The sequence below is a fragment of the Rosa rugosa genome, chromosome 1 (genome assembly GCF_958449725.1).
Source record: "Rosa rugosa chromosome 1, drRosRugo1.1, whole genome shotgun sequence".
In the NCBI taxonomy this organism is placed as follows: Eukaryota; Viridiplantae; Streptophyta; class Magnoliopsida; order Rosales; family Rosaceae; genus Rosa; species Rosa rugosa.
The window spans coordinates 14693162-14712067 of NC_084820.1; the positions used below are offsets into that span (position 1 = coordinate 14693162).

An 18906-nucleotide genomic window follows, 5' to 3' on the forward strand; every position below is an offset into this window, starting at 1 on the left:
TCTAGCTCCACTGATCTTTAATGTATCATGTTAAGTCTTTCAACACGTACGTTAGATATGAAATTTCATGGAAACAGTCGGTGATGGCTTATTCGATCTGTTCTGTTTTGTGAACTTTTGTGTGTGTTTAGTCCAAACAAGTACCACATTTTTGATACACTGCGTCTTGTCTGATGGCAAATAGAGACTAAATTGGATTTTCATGCTTCATTTTCACTTGTCTTGTTGCAAAGGCTCGGAGAATGGCTGCTGCGCTTGCTGGCGGCGCAGTGTTAGGTACAGTAGTTTCAGAGCTGTGCAAGGGCATTCAGACACTGATCAGAACGTTTATGCATTTTAAAGACCTTGCCAAAGGCATCAAATTGAAGCTAGAATGCTTACTACCACTGATCAAGCAGATTGAATAAAAAAAAACATGGAACTTGATCTCTCGAACCAGTGTACAGAAAAACTTAAAATGGAACTCGTTGAGGGCCTAGAGCTTGTCCGACATTGCTCTAAGGTTGGTCCATTGGAAATCTCCAAAAGGTGGAATTACACCAGTGGATGGTTCACTTAAGAACTGGTTGGATATACTCATGTTGGATGGAGTGAGAGATGTGAAGGAGACCTTGCAAGTTGCAATCGGTAAGGACAATGATTAAAATGATGCTGGGCCTGCTGGCCATGTTTATTGTTGCTCCGGGGGTTCAAACAACTATCATTGTTATAATAAGAGGAAGCCTACCTTTCAAAAAAAAAAAAAAAAAAAGAGGAAGCCTAACCCGGTGTGCCAAATAAGCACAACAAAATAAAACTTTGGAACGAAGCAATAAGGAACAATAAGTAATGTAGATTGGTGCCTTGGGAGGTTTTGGTTTGGTCTTCTTCCCTTGTACTCGTTTCATCCTTTATTCAATGGTGAGGTAGATAGGCTGCCGCCTTCTACCTATAAAAAAAATTGAAAACAGAACTTTGCAAGTGTTCCAATCTTCACTTTATATATAGGAACATTTTTTTTTTTTTTTTTTGATGAACCTCCGTAGAGGAATTTATTTAATAAAAATAAGTAGTAAAACAAAGAGGGGGACCAAACCAAACCTCTTCAGAAAACAACATCTAACGAATACGGAAATTGGGAAGACCCAAATAATCTCTATTGCAGGAATCAGAAATAAAAGGTGGTGCAAAGTCCCACCAAACTAGACCATTAGAAGAACAACCAAAATTAGCAAGAGCATCTGCAACTTGATTACCTTCCCTGAAAATATGTGAGGAACGAAATTCCATTTGAGCTATTTGATGCAAACAGTTACCCCATGCAACTTGAAGACGCCAAGGCACCAAATGAGGAGAGCGAAGGAAACTAAGAACAAGAGATGAATCAGCCTCTAACCAGATATGCTTCCAATCTCTAACCCAAGCTAAATCAATTGCTTTGATAACTGCCATGACCTCCGCATCCATCGAACTTGGAATGTCAAGGTTAGAACAGAATGCACCTATGACAATAGATAAGGATGTACTCAGTTCATATAATTTGGTAGCTATGCCCACTTTGGTGTTAACAAGTGGTTTTCACTATGAATAAATGAGAAACTACAATAGATAAGTGAAAACATTGCTTGTGGCTTCTTATGAAGAGTGGTCAAAATTAAAACTCCTATATCCTTTTGGGTCTTTCTTTCATTACTAGTTGCAAATGCCCCCATGGCCGTTTTGATGATGATGTTTTAAAGCTTAGTCATAAGGAGTGCATTTGTAACACGGTTTCGTAGGGTTGGGCACATGGCAGACCCACATGTCAATCTGCTGAGTCCAGAACCGAATCTGAACTTTTTGGACCGGGCCCAAATCATGTTATTCTCTCTGTACATAAGCTATTTTATTTTAATTTTATATCTCTCTGGGCTTAAGCAACAAATTGGCAGCGGCCCACGCAAACTAGAATCCATTAAACTAGATGCCATCTTCCAAAGTTCCAAGAATTGAAAGAGATGTAAACCCAGAAACAATGAAACTAACTGACCAACAAACGAAAAAAAAAAAAGGGAAAATGGTCTCTATGGTACCCGAACTTTTCCTCCTTATAACTTTTGGTACCTGAATTTTAAAAAATATCAATACGGTACCTAAGGTTCTTTACCTGACCGAGGATTGATACATATGGCCGTTAGCTCCGTTACGGAGGTTGCCAGGTGGCAATTTTTGAAGGGTATTTTCGTCCTTTCATGCCTGAATTTTCCCCCCCTCTGTCTCTCCCTATGTTCTTCTTTCTTCCTCTTTCCAGATCAAATACTGCACTGAATCGTGGCTTTCAAACTCGTTCCACCTATAATCATATCATCGCAGCCAAGCTAGCTTTAAAGAACATGTATTATGATTTTTGTTTTCCTCAATACATGTTGGAGCAATCTCTGTTATCGTGTGTTTCAATTCTATTTCCCAATTTCCATCTCCTTCTCAGATTTTGGTTTTGGTATTTGTAACAGCATTTACGTGTTGAACAGGGTTGCTCATGTTAGCATAGACTGGACAGTGCCCGCGTTTTTGTTCGATATTTTTTGGGCTAATGGGCTTTGGTCACTCAGCCTACATGTGGTCCTCTACTTCTTAACAGAGTTTCTTAATTTTCTAAGTACACCCAAAATTTTCTTCAGAGTTAGAAACAGAACCAATTGATTTTAAATAATCAATTCTTCAAGGTGATGGCGTGTATCAGATATTGTTCCAAGTGATTTTGCGCGTGATCACTTCTTTAAAAAAGAATGGAAATTGATAGGAGATAGGCACATCTATTTCGTTTTGGTCGATGAAGTTTGAGAAGAAAGATGCAAGGTGCTTCCACTCAATTTCACTATAGCAAATTTTGGTGGTGGGCATCGACCTGCAATTTGATAGGTGGGTTATTACCCTTACGACATGTAACTATGTAAGTTACCTAGTAAGAGTGAGGCATTTGCTTGGTAGATTCGTAAATCTCTTAGTAATGTTAGTTAATCAATGGAAGAAGTCATTGGGCTCCCAACCAAAGTCACCGGAAACGCTGCATCTGCCGGCGACCCGCGTTCCGGATCGAACGAACTCAATCGCGGGGCGTTCACGATCCGGATCGCTATGTTTAGCGATCCCTTAACTCACGCATACCAGAGCCAATCTCTCTCTGCTGATCTGAAATCTGAATTGCATCATGCGGCAGAGAAGGAAGGACTGCTCGCCTAGCTTCCTCTAGATCGGCGATCTGAAATCTCAATCTCTGGGATTCTCTCTGCTGATCTGAAATCCAATCTCTCTGCTGATCTGAAATCTCAATCTCTGGGAGTCTGGGATTCTGTCTATTGTTCACGCCAGAATGTGAGATGATTTTGGGATCCAAGATTATCCAATAAATAAAAAATAAAAATAAAGGCAGCTTTCTTTATTATTTGTTTTCTGTTATTTGTTAATTACTTGTTTATCCTCCATAAGTAAGGTGTTTCTCATAGTATATTAATAAGGGGTATTTAGGTAAAATAAAAGCCCTTTACAATCAAGATTAGGAATCCTGATTTCTAGATTGATAAGGAATGTAATTCCAAAATTGAAAACAAACTCTATATAAGCTACATGCAAACAGTACGTACAAAACTACAAACTACAAAGCATAAAAAAAAAAAAACCTCTCCTTTCAAAAAAAAAATCCTCTATTATTTTAGCTCAGCTCAACAATGGCGTTTGGAAAAAGAAAACCATCCCGTCAAGAACCAATTTTTGAAGAAAATTATGAAGGTGATGTTGGTGAGCATGAAGACAATAATACTGTTGAAGAAACTCAAGCAAGTAATACAGACCAATCATCGAGTAGAAACAGCCATGAACAAGCTCAAGAATCTCAAGAAATTCCAATGAATTCTGGCATAAAGCCATTACTCAATGAAGTTATTATCACAGGTGGAGCGCAAGGAAAAAATTTGGGTGGAACAAAATCATGGACCTGCAAACATTGTGATGGTCAGTATAAGAGTTCATACACTCGCATTCACTACCACTTTTTTGGTAATCTCCCTGGAAAAAAATCAGAGATCCGTCGATGTCAATCATTGATTAATAATCGGGAGGAATATGAGAGGGTTCGCAGAATGGTTATGGAAGCTGAAAAAAAAAGGAGTTTCTTCATCTTTGAAAAGCTCAACAATCTTGAGGCAACAACCGCAAAAATCCACCGCAGGTGCTCTTTATGATAGAGAATATTTCAGTAAAAAAGCACCAAGAGGATTCACTCGAAAGAGCCCTAATCAAGATATAGAAGTGATTACAAGCCTCATGGAAGCATTTGATAAGATATCAGAAGATCGAGAAGAAGCAGAGTTATTACGTCAACAATATGCCATTTTTCATCAGCGAAAAGGTATTTTTGCTACACAAGCTGTCCAGACAGATGTTGTAACTATGGATGCCATTGATTGGTGGTCAACATATGGTTCACAAGTTCCAGAATTAGCAGAAGTTGCACAAAAGGTAATTTTTTGTTATTATTAATCTTTTAATCTCTGTTCATTTATAATATACTTTATTATTGTTATATATATATATATATATATATATATATATATATATATATATATATATATATATATATTAAGGTTGCCGTAGGTTGAATGATTTATTATTGTTATTATTATTATTTTTTTGTCAAACGTTGCTATAGGATTATTGCTATAGGATTTTTTTGGTTAACTTTGCCGTAGGTTGAATGATTGAACTCCAATGAATTCTCGTAATAATTGTGTTATAATTAACATATATTCCATCCTCTGCACTTAATGCCTTAATTGCATCCATGTTTGTTACACAGCTTGTTAAAACCTTTATCCATATCTCTAGCATATTTATTCACTGAGTTATCAATATATTTTTTATATAGCAATATTTTGTAACTTGCCGTCTTTTTCTTTTACCAAGTATATTAATTAGTTTAATTACTAACTTGATATATGTATGTTTTGTTTCACACGATATCACAAATAAACAGGTACTAGCTCAACCAGTATCAAGTTCATCTGCTGAAAGGAATTGGAGTACGTATTCATACATTCACAGTGTCAAGAGAAATAGGCTGAATGCTGAAAGAGCTGATAAATTAGTTTTTATTCATTCCAATATTCGTTTGCTTTCACGTTTCTCCGAAGGCTACAATAATGGAACTTATAAGAGATGAGACATTAATCCAGAATCAACGGAAGTAGAAGATTCGCCAATGAGATTGGAGGACTTGCGATGGAGAATGTTAGACGGAGACTATGTTGATGAGGAAGAATCATCGCGTACCAAGAATACTTCAAGCAGACCTGTTCCACCCATTCTCAATACACAACCGATTCGGCCAGGAACACATCAAACTCATATATCCAGATTTGCAAGAGCAAGAGACTCAAGCGGCACTTCAAAATAAGAACTTAGACAGGCGTGATGGCCAAGCCTCCCACTGGGTTCCAGCCATCGAAAAAAAAAATTACTTTTAAGCATTATTTTTCTTTGTTGGATTGAAAAACTCAATTAATTTTTTAGTAGTAGTGACAATTTATTTTTATTTTATAATTTTTCTTAAGATTTTTATTTATGGTATGGTTATCTCTTTATTATGGTATGGTGATCTGAGTGATCTGATTGAGCTAAAGAATCTCAGTATCACCCACTGTCACAAGCTATCTACCTTGACTGAAGAGATCGGTAATTTGATCAAATTGGAAGTCTTGAGGCTAAAGTCATGTTCAGACTTGGTAACATTTCCAGCCTCAATCAAGAACCTCGGAAAGTTGCAGATTCTCGACATATCTGATTGCTTCAGCATCAAGGAGTTGCCTGACGACATTGGTGAACTAAGCACTCTAGAAAAGATCAATATGAGACATTGCTCTAGACTGCACGTTCTACCTCCATCAGTTTTTTATCTCAAGCAACTAGATGAAGTGATATGTGATGAGGAAACAAAAGTGTTATGGGAGATTTTCGAGCTCGAAATAGACATAAGGGTCCTCAAAGACGAATTCAACCTAGACTGGCTCTAAATATTACAATCTTGAAAGATGCCTTTGTTAAATAAATGGTGGAGCAATGTCTGAGTGACTGCATGTTTCAATATTATTTTCTAATTTTCTTCTCCTTTTCAGATTTTGGTTTTGGCTGTAAGTTGTAAAAGCATGCCATTGTATGGCTGCGGTTGTGTGTTTTATGAAGAGTGATCACATTTCTAAACTCCTATCCTCCTTTTCGATCTTTCATTACTAGCCGCAAATGCCTCCATCATCAGCTTGATGAAGGATGTTCTAAAATCTAAATTACGCACTCCCAAAATGGTTCCACATGTTAGCTTAGCCTACTCAGCAACTCCATTGAGCAAGGCTGTGCTTTCCTTCATGCAATCCAGAGCTAATGGGCTTTGGTCCCTCAGCCCGCATCTGGTCCTTTCCTTTCTGAAAAAGTTCTAAATTTTCCATAAAGAAAGTCCTAAGAAAAATTGGCTCTGAAACTCCCGAAAGTTTCAGTCTTGAAACATACCTTTTCCTCAATACATGTTGGAGCAATCTCTGTTATCGTGTAATTGATTCCCAATTTCCATCTCCTTCTCAGATTTTGGTTTTGGTATTTGTAACAGCATTTACGTGTTGAACAGGGTTGCTCATTGTTTGGCTCCAAAACCAGTTGGCTTGCAAACTGTCTCTTTTGAGCGAGTGATTGCGCAGGCGTGCCAGCACCGCGGGGTGCAGTCGTTGGGGTAGTCCCTTGACCTGACTTCTTCTTCAAGCGCTGTGGACAAGGAGAGCACCAACCTCGTCACAGGGTTCTTCTCTAGCCTTTCGGAAAAGGACTTTTGCCTTACGGATAAGGACTTTGGTTGTGATCTCTTGCGTTCACCGAATCGATACTTAGTATTGTAGACTAAGCAGAGCAATCACTGGGAAGTTTGGAGAAAGCACGGGTTGCGCTAAAGCGTGACTTTAGCTTCGCTGGGTTGCGAGGGCGTTACCCTTGCTTCGCTGGCAGTAACGGTGGCGGTTGCGCTCGCAGTCGGCTCGCTGGGAGACTGGGACTGGAAGTACGGTCGCCGGGTTGGTCTGGTGATGCTGACAGTCGGCTCTTGGAGAGACTAGGACTGGCGCATGGTCACCGGGTTTCAACAAGGTTGAAGGTTTGCTCCGGGGAGGCTTTGTAATCGCTAGGATTGATTGATATGAGAGAGGTCTTTTTCTGTATCGTCTTTAGCCTCTATATATAGGCTGCTGCAGATTCACTTTCCTAAGAGGAATGAAATACTATATTTTAGGCCACAGTTATTGGCCTTGAATCAAATCAAAACTCTTAATAGTTTTGATATCTATCGTAAGCAATAAGAGATTGACTCTGTCATGGCTAAGGTTAATTACCTTTTAGAGTCCTGGACGTAATCTTCTTGGCCGCGAGCTGTTTGATATGCACGTCTCTTCGCGATGATTCTAGAGCTCAGTAGCACACTACCGTGAGCATGCAATCATGCATGTATAATAAGATCATGTATATATTCTTTGCAATTAAAGATGCTTGCTTCCTTCCATAAATTCCACGTCCAGCAATAATTGCATGGGACACCTTAATTGCATAGCCCAACGTCCAATCTTCCTTCCTTAATTGGCCCCCTGTAAGTAATTATATAAATATATACAATCTCACGCCAACTTGTGCAGTACTCATAAGCAAACCAACCATTATTAATTATCAAATATTTGATAATTAATAGTAAATCAATGAATATCCATATTCGCCTCAAAATCGCTTGGCCTCCAAGTAGGCTTTACTTGGCCTCTAAACAATATATTTCGAACTTGTCGAAAATGTATAACCTTCACTACTAGAAAAGAGGGCTATAGGGACACATATGTAGGGACAGATTTTGTTATGTGTCCCCAAAACTGATAAAAAGGCACACTTGTGCTCATATGTGTCTATTGGCCTACATATGTGTCCCCAAAACTGATAAAAAGGCACACTTGTGCTCATATGTGCCTATTGAAAATTTTAGGTACACAATAAGTGTCCCCATCCAAAAACAATGCAGACCAATTCATACGAATACGTCTTTTTTTTTATTTAGAATGCCTGCGAATACGTCCTCTCTCTAAACTCATATCACATACACGCACTGACGCACTCTCTCTCTCTCTCTCTCTCTCGCTCTCTCTCTCTTTCTCTCAGATCTGCCGCTACCCTCTCCAGCAAAGACCAACGGTAGTCCCAGCGGCGGCCACCCATGACTCCTCCTCCAGATTCGTATCACCACCGATTTGCATCAGACGGAGCTTTGTTGCTTGCGATTTGCGAATTTGGATTTTGATCAAGGTAATTGTGGTCAGATCATCGATGCTTTGCTTTTGTTCCTTTTCTCCAGTTGCTTTTGATTAGGGTAATAATTAGGTGGGCGGGTTCTGGGTTTTTACTTGATGCATGTTATTTTTTTGTGCAGGAATAGATTCGGCAAAGAAGACCTCATTTGGTAAGTGTTCTTGCTGTCTAGACTTTTGTTGAATTTAGCATGAGAATTGTCAGAGAAATCATGCTCAAGTTTAAATCTTTAGAAATTTTTTGATATGGTTTCTCTTTCTGAGAACTCTAGAGGATTAATTTCTTTGAAGTTGTAAGTTTTTGAACTTTTTTGTACAATTTTAAAGCCATGGCCAGAGAGTAGAGTAGAAAACTGAAATGAGCTGGTCTACTGGTGTGAGATTATATGCTGTTGAGGAACTATATGAATGCATCTCCAGTCCTCCAGGCTTTGAAATTGGGTCCAAACTGGGTTTAAGGGTTGTTCAATCTGGGTTCTTTGGTTGTGTTGTTCCATTAGTTTCTTCACCCGATTTTTCTTTTGTGTTCTTCAGTCCGGTTCTTCGATTCGATTTTTCAGTTGGGTTCAACTGTATATTGGTATATTTTCTCGCTAAGTTGTGCTGCATAACCTCTGAGATGTAGAGTTTACTAATTTGATTCTCAAGTTAACTATCTGTTTTTTAATAGTAGATGCATTTAATTATACGTGTAATGCTGCAGATGTCTGATGTCTACGATGATCTTATATCCCGTAGAGTTATTCTAGTGATGCTGAGAAATTTGCAGAAGAATGTCCTTGCTGTACTGGTTGTGGATTAGGTCGTGTCATTTGGTGAGCTTCTTATCATGATAAGATTTCTCTATGATTTTTTCATCTCTCTCTTTTCTCTATCTACATTTTCCTTTCTCTAGTTGAACTAGCAAAAAGGGATTCTCTTGTGCTGTACATCTCTTGGGTTTTCTAACTCTGGAAGTTTTACTTGTAGGGGTTTAATATCTTTCTTGTTTCTTTGTGTAGCCATGTACGTTGGTCTTGTGATTTTGGCTGGAGGTATGTTTTGCTTCCATATTTCTCATTTTTCCTTCTGTAATAGTACTTGTTCTTTACTGTCATATTAAGATTAAATATGTACACTTCCAGCTTAAGTTTGTGACTGTCAGAGCAATATATATATATAAACACATTGTGAAAAGTTTAGGGGATCTGGGGTCTCTGTTATAATCAATTGCAGGATACGTAATATTACAATTTCGGTGTATTCACAGAGAAAGCATCTTTGGCTGCACCACCACAGGTTTCTTCTATTCCATTTTCATTAGAAAATATGTTCACATTCTTTTTTTCCCCCATCTCCGATGCCATGTTGATCAGATAAACTATGTTCACTAATCTCTTGAAAGTTAAAAAAAAAAAAAAGTTTTCCACTTTCTGATATGTAACTTCTATTTATTTATTTTGTAGTGTATCTTTATTTTTTCTCTCCAGGTATGCATAAGTTAACTTGATGTCTATATATCTATTCCTACCACAATAAGATAAATCTCCAAACTTATTGATTACAATTTCGTAAAGATAATTTTGTTAATTTGGGTGGTTTTGTAATTGAATGATTGTTTATGATTTTAGATGATTGAGAAGTACAATGACATTGTATTGCAGGATATCCAAGAGTAGAAGAAGAGTGGCTTTCTAGGTCAGTGACAGAGGTAAAAGAATTCCAGAATTGAAATTATATCAATAATCTAATCCCAATGACAACAGTAGGAAAATATATTGTTTTAAACTGCTTTTATCTGTTCATGATTTGTCCCTATAGGTATCAAAAGATATTTTTATCTGGACTAAGATATTGTTTTAAACTATTGATCTATATATTCGAGAAGTTGATAGCATGAAATTTGAACTATCCATGAATAGGTGCAGCGATAGCTTGTCAAAACTGGAGCAAGGTATGGGATATTACAGTTCAAGGTATGGCTCCATCATTCCCTAAACCAATATGTATGTCTATACTCAAGAGTTTCTATGTTTGGTGGTTTTTATTTATGGGGTTCGGAAGCAATTCACAAAGCATTGTCTTAGGTTAGTTTCCTTTTATCTGTTCATGATTTGTTTATTACTATAGAAATGGCTTCTGATATATGGCTTAGTTATTCCTTAAACAGAAATATGATAGCTAGCAGTTTTGTTTGCTTATCATTATAGCTAGCTTAGTCAAACACACACCTTTCTTTCTTTGTCATGACCTGAATGAATATTTTGGTACCTACTGGGGATTAGATTCCAATTAACTAAGTTCATGAACTGATTTACTTGGGCAGGCTTTGATCATATAATTCACATACTTGTGCAGTTTGCTGGTCTGCTACAATCTCTATTCAGGAAGTAAAGGTAGTTGATTTCATATTGGAGCGGGTCGGACTGTTGGACCAAGTGCTGCTGAAGTACTTAGCCTTTTCATGTATTAATGATCTACTGATTTGTAGTTTCGTAGTTGGATATGGTAACTTATTCTATTGTAACATTGAAATACTTATTCATTAATCGGATTGCGATTACTGTTTTTATTCTTTGATATGGTTTCTACTGCATATTGGAGTACTTTACTGTTGGAATTGTCCAGGATTGATTTGAATCTATTATGGTCAGGGAACCGGGGAAAAAAAAAAAAAGGTCATTGGCACAGATTAAGTGTCCCCAAGAGTGAGTATATTTTTCATGTATTTGTACAAGTGTAGTAGTGTAGAGAGACCCATGGGAGCTACTCTTTTATTTGGGGACACTTGAGCTTGAGATATGTGTGCCATTTAGCAATAGGAACACAAGCAATAGGCACACATAGGATATATGTCTCTATAGCTCAATAGGGACACATATTTGTCCCTATAGGTATCAAAAGGCACACATATTATTAGTCCCCTTAGGCCCTTTTTCTAGTAGTGCTTGTTGGGCCACCGATATTGGCCCGGATTTCTTCGAGTCTCACTCGTCGGGAAAAAATGTTATTTTGGGTTCAAACACTCATGTTAGCATAGACTGGACTGTGCCCGCGTTTTTGTTCGATATTTTTTGGGCTAATGGGCTTTGGTCACTCAGCCTACATGTGGTCCTCTACTTCTTAACAGAGTTTCTTAATTTTCTAAGTACACCCAAAATTTTCTTCAGAGTTAGAAACAGAACCAATTGATTTTAAATAATCAATTCTTCAAGGTGATGGCGTGTATCAGATATTGTTCCAAGTGATTTTGCGCGTGATCACTTCTTTAAAAAGGAATGGAAATTGATAGGAGATAGGCACATCTATTTCGTTTTGGTCGATGAAGTTTGAGAAGAAAGATGCAAGGTGCTTCCACTCAATTTCACTATAGCAAATTTTGGTGGTGGGCATCGACCTGCAATTTGATAGGTGGGTTATTACCCTATCGACATGTAACTATGTAAGTTTTTTTTGGGTACAATGGGGGTCAGAGACCCAGAAAAGAAAGCAAAAAACAGAAAGAACTAAGAAATAGCTGTGGCAACAGCTCTAGGCCTAGCATACCGCGTAAGAGTGAGGCATTTGCTTGGTAGATTCGTAAGACTAGCATACCGCGTACCCGTACCGCAGCGTTCCGCGTTTCGTGTAACTTTGCTCCCAACACAGAAATTTCCATTCAGGATTCAGCTTTTATATATTCACCAACAGAGCTGGGCTTTCTTACTGCTTTTTGCTTTTCAAGTCTATTCCTTATTGGTTCCTGGGTTTCATCTTCTCTTAGACACTCACCAACTGTAGGAGAGAACTGGATTTTCTTCTTGCTTTTTGCTTTTTAAGTTTCTTCCTCATTGATTCCTGGGTTGAATTGGATTCCAAATTCTATAGTTCCCTCATTTTCTGATCACCCAATATACTCTTGGACTCTTGGTCCTCTGGTTCAGGGTTCAGCTTCGACTTTACCATAAGAAATGGCCAATCCAGTGGATGTTTTCGCCGGGGCTGGTGGAGGATTACTATTCAATGTGCTCTATGATGGCCTCAAGGAGCTGACCACCACGTATGTGCTGTTCAAACACGTCCTCAAAAGCGTCAAATCCACACTCGAATCTCTGGAGCAAGTGGTTCAAGACATAGCACGACTTAACGAGGATCTGGATCGCCCGGAGGAAGAACTAGCGAGCCTAAAAACCCAACTAGAGGAGGGCAAAGTGCTCGTTGCCAAGTGCGGCAAGGTTCGTGTGTGGAGTGTGTACAAGAAGTACAAGTACTCCAGGAAACTTCTTGGATGGAATGACAGTCTTAAAGAACAGTTGAAGATGCTCAAAGTTCATGCAATAAGAGATGTCAAGGAGGCCTTGACAACGGGGAAGAGAACAGAGAAGACTGTGAGCCAAATCAAATCGACCAATTTCAATATAAAGGAGGGAGTGGAGCAAATTGAGACCAACACCGCAAATCTACAGGTGGTGGTGAGCCGAGTGGAAGCGGGAGTTTCGAATATAGAGGCTGGGATAAAGCAGATACAAATGGAAGCTAAAATTGAAGCTTCGGGTGCAGTACCTGAGCTTCCAACTCTTACAGTTGGATTGGATGGGCCTTTGAGCGAACTGAAGATGAAGTTGTTCAACAATGGAGTGTCAATGGTTGTGCTGACCGCTCCCGGAGGATGTGGAAAAACCACTTTGGCAACAAAGTTCTGTCAAGATGAGCAAGTCCAAGGTAATTCTTTTTCCTATTCATATGTGATTGTGATGAAGGTTTTAAACAAGTTGAAATACTTTTGCTCTGTTTGATAGGTATTGTACTATTGTTACTTTGGAAGATTGACTAAGCATGAATTTGTTATAACTGTTAATAAATTGCTTCATTAGTTTACTACACTACAGATATCAGCTTAATTAGATATATTTGTTATCTCATTGTACAATTACATTGACATCTGAGAAACAGTCTAACAGATTGCATATATGTCTTTTGGACAGAGAAATTCAAGAACAATATTTTTTTTGTCACTGTTTCCAAAACGCCAAACTTCCACCAAATTGTACAAGAGCTATACCGAAGCAAGGTTAACAAGGCACCTACTTTTAAAAATGACGAAAATGCACGCACGTGGCTGCAAAAATTTCTGAGGGAAGAAGGACAAAACCCTTTACTGTTGGTCTTGGATGATGTTTGGTCTGGATCAGACTCTTTACTTTCAAAGTTTGAATTCGAAATGCAAGATTACAAAGTTTTAGTGACATCAAGATCTGAATTTCCGAGATATGGCTCTTATGCTTTGCAGTCATTGGATTTTGACAATGCAATGGAACTCTTTCGTCATGCAGCATCCTTGGGAGAAATAAGTTTGCATATTCCACCAGATATTTCAAGACAGGTGATTTCTAGTTGCATTGTACTACATATGTTTATAAATATACGTACATGTAGGAGAATGCTAGATATTCCATATTAATCATGCATTGAAGCTCCCTTTACTAATCAAATAAAATTAAACCAGAGTCAACCGAAATAAAGAATGCTTGATAGTTGTTTGATCAGTTTCTAAACCACAGTGATGGTGATGACTTTGAGAAACTTATACATTGAGTCTGCAACTCAAATAATAAATTGTACTTCATCTTGGAGAATCCAATTGCAGGTAGTAGAGGGCTGTAAGGGATTTCCACTTGCTATAACAGTGGCCGGAAAATCACTTTGCGGACAGCCTCTAGAGATTTGGCAGGAAAGACTCATCAAATGGTCCGAACATTCTTCGATTCTTGATTCGGAGACTGAATTGCTTCTTTGCCTCCAAACCAGTTTAGATGTCTCGAATAAGGAAATGAGTATGGTCAAAGAATGTTTCTTAGACCTAGGTTCATTTCCTGAAGATCAAAGAATCCCTGTTGCTGCCCTCATTGATATCTGGACTGAGTCCTACGGTTCACTGGATCAAGACATTTTGTGTGTTGCAAAGCTCCACCAGATCACCAACCGAAGTCTAGCTAATCTTGTAGTCACAAGGTATGCTGGCTTCCATGTTTGTCTTCAATGATGTTTTCTCTCTATTTTTTCCTTATTACTTATGATCAATTGCTATTCATAATTTGTTGTTGCGTTACCTATATTGTTAAGAATCCCTTCTAAATAACTTAGTTTTGACTAAAAACAGGAAGGATCAGCTGCAGGGGGATGGATACTACAGTGAACATTTTGTTACCCAGCATGATCTGCTTAGAGAGCTGGCTATCTATGAGACAAGACAAGAGGACCCCGGACATAGAGAAAGACTAATTATAAACATATCTAAAGACAATTTTCCGAAGTGGTGGAGTGAACAGAAGTATCAATGCATGAAGGCTCGCCTGTTATCTATCTCAACTGGTTGTCCCATCTTTCTCTCTTTAGCAATTATAAATGTGTGCATGCGTGCGTGCAGTAATGAACACGGATGCATGTTTGCACTTACACACAGATATTTAAATAGTGATTAACATTTAATTGTTCCACATACTAACATCATATAGCATGTTGTTTGCAGATGGAGCGTTTTCAACAAAATGGCACGACATGGAACTACCAGTAGCTGAGGTTCTAGTCTTGAATTTTCAGACCAAGATCTATGCATTACCCCAATTTGTGGAGAAAATGGTTAAGTTGAAGGTACTGGTAGTCACAAATTATGGTATTGTGCCTTCAGAATTAACAAATTTTGAAATACTGTGTACGTCATCAAATTTGAAGAGAATGAGATTGGAACGCATCTCAATTCCATCCATAGCCAAGCACCCCATGCAATTGAATGGTCTCCAGAAGATTTCTTTATTCATGTGTAATATTGGTCAAGCTTTCAGCAATGGGTCAATCCAATTTTCACATGCCTGGCCCAATCTAGTGGAAGTGAACATTGACTATTGCAATGATTTGGTGGCATTGCCTGCTGACACCAGTGATTTGATTCATCTAAAGAAGCTCAGCATCACCAACTGTCATAAGCTACTTGCCTTGCCTGAAGATATTGGAAAGCTGGCCAAATTAGAATTGTTGAGGCTAAGGTCTTGTACAGGCTTAGCAAAGTTGCCGGGTTCGACTGGGAACCTCAAGAAGCTAAAATCTCTTGATATATCTTACTGTTTCAGCATTAAGGAGTTGCCTGAAGATTTTGGTGAATTGAGCAGCTTAAGAGAGCTTAACATGAGAGACTGCTCAAGATTGCAAGAGCTGCCTCTATCAGTTTCAAATCTGGAGCATTTAAAAGTGATAGGTGATGATGAGACACAAAGTTTATGGCAACCCTTCTTACCTATCAAAGGCACACACATAGTAGTGGTCAAAGAGAATATCAACCTAAATTGGCTCCCCAAGTTTCAGTTTTGATAGCTGTGTATGTATGGTTCCTTTTCCCCTCATTTCCCTCTGCTTTTTAGATTAAATCTTCTGCTTTTGCAAAAAGCATCAGATATTTTGTCTGCATATATAATACCATTGTTGTGTTGTAATTTTCAGAATCAATGTGATAATACACAGTATAATCCTTCATGTAACATTGTTTCCCTCCTTTCTCCTTTCTTTCGTTGTCTTCCTTATTTTCTTGGTTATGTTATGATATTGCATATAAAAAGAGTACAGCAGTGGATTAGGCATTGCTGGATGTGATGGCTGATTCGCTAGATGTTCCACTTTCCTTCCTATCCCCAAAAACCTAATCCATTTCTTAGCACCAACTGCAGCTCCAATCTTCAGTACCCAATTACTCATTGTAAAAGTGCCCGGCAGACACAGGCCATGTCACCATAGGCAACCCAGCAGAAATTCCTTCCAATGTGGAATTCCACCCACAATGAGTCACAAATCCACCAACACTTCGATGATCAACAATCAAAACCTGATGATCCCAACGTCTGATGATCAATCCCTTGCCTTCATCCTCGCATCAAATTCTTCAGGCAATTTCTCATCTTTGCCTTTCCTCACCACGCAAAACAAGTCCTGCCCAGCAGCTTCTAGAGTCATTTCAATCTCCTTGAGCTGAGTGGAACTGAATTTGGCCACACTCTCGAAACAGACGTACACAACTGAATCTGGTTCCTTCGAATCAATCCATTTCAAACACTCATGCTCATCAATTGAGGCTTCTTTTCCTCTCTGCACTCTCTCTTCAGTTTCTCTTTGCAGGGGACATTGGAGCTCTGTGTGTATGACTCATGATTTCCCTCCGTCATTTCCTTCTCCTTTTTAGATTTGGTTTTGTATTCTTGTAAATGCATAGTATGACAGTATAGCAACGTAGTAGGCACTTTCTTTCAGACATTTTCTGACATCAGTTCCCAGTTGTGAATTCCATGGAAACTTTTCAATATCTGAGCAGTTCAGTTTAATATCATGGGTGATTTGCTAGGTGATCTATAAAATCTATATCCTGGCGGGATCACGCCAATGTGTAGCACTGTTTCTATCAAAACCCATGCTAGTGTTAGTTATTAGTATTATACAACGGCAGTAACATGTCCTCTGGTAATTAGTATTTTTGTATATTTGATTGAATTGTGAAGATTCCATCAAAATATCACTCTTCACATTTTACAGTCATTTTTAAGGAGACTGGGAAGATGTCGATAAGATAGAGAGAGCTTATAATATGTGGTGGGTGTATTAATATTCCTCGCCACGAAAGATTGAAAGAGCGAGGAAGTTGCTTGCTCAAGCTTTTTACTTTAAGCTTTGGCTGGTTAAGCCTCAAGTTCCCTTTAGACCAAAAAGAAAAAAAAAACAAAAACATCAAGTCTCCCAATCTCCCATAGAGTCTGTTTGGCTCCAATTTTGTTGCAGCTGGTCAACAGTCTCTTTTCTTGCGCGGGCGTGCCAGCACCGTTCGGGTGCGGTCGTCGGGGGTGTCCCTTGACCTGACTTCTATCAAGCGATTGTAGACGAGGAGAGCACCAACCTCGTCGTGGGATTCTTTGTGCCTCGTGGTGAGGACTTTGCTGAAGTTTCTTCTTGTTCACAAGTCGATACTCAATATTGCAGATTGAGCAGAGCGAAATCACCGGGAAGTATTGAGATCTTGCTAAAGCGTGACTTTAGCTTGGCTGGGTTGCTAGGGCGTTACCCTTGCTTGGCTGGTTCTGTAACCGTTGTGGTCGCGGCACTACCGTCGGCTCCCGAGAAGACTAGGACCGAAGCACGTTGACAGAGGGTTTGGTGGCACTGAAAGTCGGCTTCTGAGAAGACTAGGACTAGGAGTGTGATCACCGGTAAGAGAAAGAGAAGGAGAGGAGTTGCTCTTAGAGAGGTTGCTCTAGAGAGAACTTAGATCATCTTAGAGATGTTTTGATGTTGTGTTGTGAATGTGTATTGGTGTCGGTGTTTGGTCGTGGTACTACAATCGGCTCTCGAGGAGACTAGGACCGAAGTACGTTGACAGAGGGTTTGGTGGCACTGAAAGTCGGCTTCTGAGAAGACTAGGACTAGGAGTGTGATCACCGGTAAGAGAAAGAGAATGAGAGGAGTTGCTCTTAGAGAGGTTGCTCTAGAGAGAACTTAGATCATCTTAGAGATGTTTTGATGTTGTGAATGTGTATGTTAGAATGAGAGGAGAAGGTGTTTATATAGGGAAGAAAAAGAAGAGTGAAATGATGAGTGGAAGAAAAATAATGAAAGTGGAGTATGAAAGTGATTTGTAAAATATGGAAAAGATAGAGAAATGATGAAATGAAAGCAAGGCATGAAGGTGCAAAAACATGGAAGTGATGATGATCTATTAAAGAGATTGTAGTAGAAAAATATATCCAAGGAAAAAAAGAAAAGCATCTAGCTTTCTTCATGTGGGTAGGAAACATGAACATGTGAATATTGAGCTGGTTTTAGGTCAGTTTCTGCCCCTTTATTCTTTCAATTATTTCTCCAGCAAGACTTCAGATTGAGCCTTCGACTTCTTCATAAAAAATGTTCCACTATGAGTGTAGATCATCCTGACAAATTATCAGAGCTTTATTCCATGCGGTTGGGCTGGAAATGCTGCTGGACCTCTTACAGGTCCAGTTTTCCAGTTTTGCTTCTGTAGAAAATTGGACTGATTGTTTGAAGGCCTTCCACTCAAAAAAATCTCTGGCACTCTTCATAAGAAATTATCCTTGGGCTGTCTAGAATGGATCTGCAGAGTTTCAGCTCATTTCAAGTTCATTTGGTCAGTCTGCCGCCCCTCCTTCCTTGTTTAGCTCGGTTTCTCCTAGCCGAAGTAGGAAAATGTGCTAAAGTTGACTTTTCATGTTTCCATGCTTCCATGCTTCCATAGTAGGCTTTATTTAGCCTCTAAATATATATTTCGAACTTGTCGACAATATATAGCATGAGCCACTGACATTGGCTCAATTTCTCCAAGATACGCTTTGTTAGGCCAAAATGTTTATTTTGGGTCCAAACATTGCCCCCCAGACCTCGAAGTCAAAGGTCTTCGTCTTGACTGAAGGGGTCTTGAATCAACACTACTCTTATAATGTTGTTGCTCCAAAGCCACTTGTATTGGCTTGACTGTTTCCATATAGGCCTCTAAATAGGCCATAAAGCTTGAATGCCACTACTGAATTGCCTTTGTCATGAACTGACGCTTCCTTTGCCAACTTTATTG

At 38.9% G+C, this 18906-nt stretch overlaps 1 protein-coding gene across 1 annotated transcript; it reads left to right on the forward strand.

Annotated features, from left to right (window-relative positions):
- The first annotated feature begins 11999 nt into the window (after positions 1-11999).
- LOC133720186 (probable disease resistance protein At5g66900) lies at positions 12000-15823 on the forward strand. The gene is made up of 5 exons (XM_062146382.1): positions 12000-13013; positions 13277-13674; positions 13939-14303; positions 14452-14663; positions 14821-15823. Exons 1-5 carry the CDS (start codon positions 12263-12265, stop codon positions 15654-15656), a joined length of 2562 nt encoding a protein of 853 aa, XP_062002366.1. The 5' UTR covers positions 12000-12262; the 3' UTR covers positions 15657-15823.
- Positions 15824-18906: the final 3083 nt, after the last annotated feature.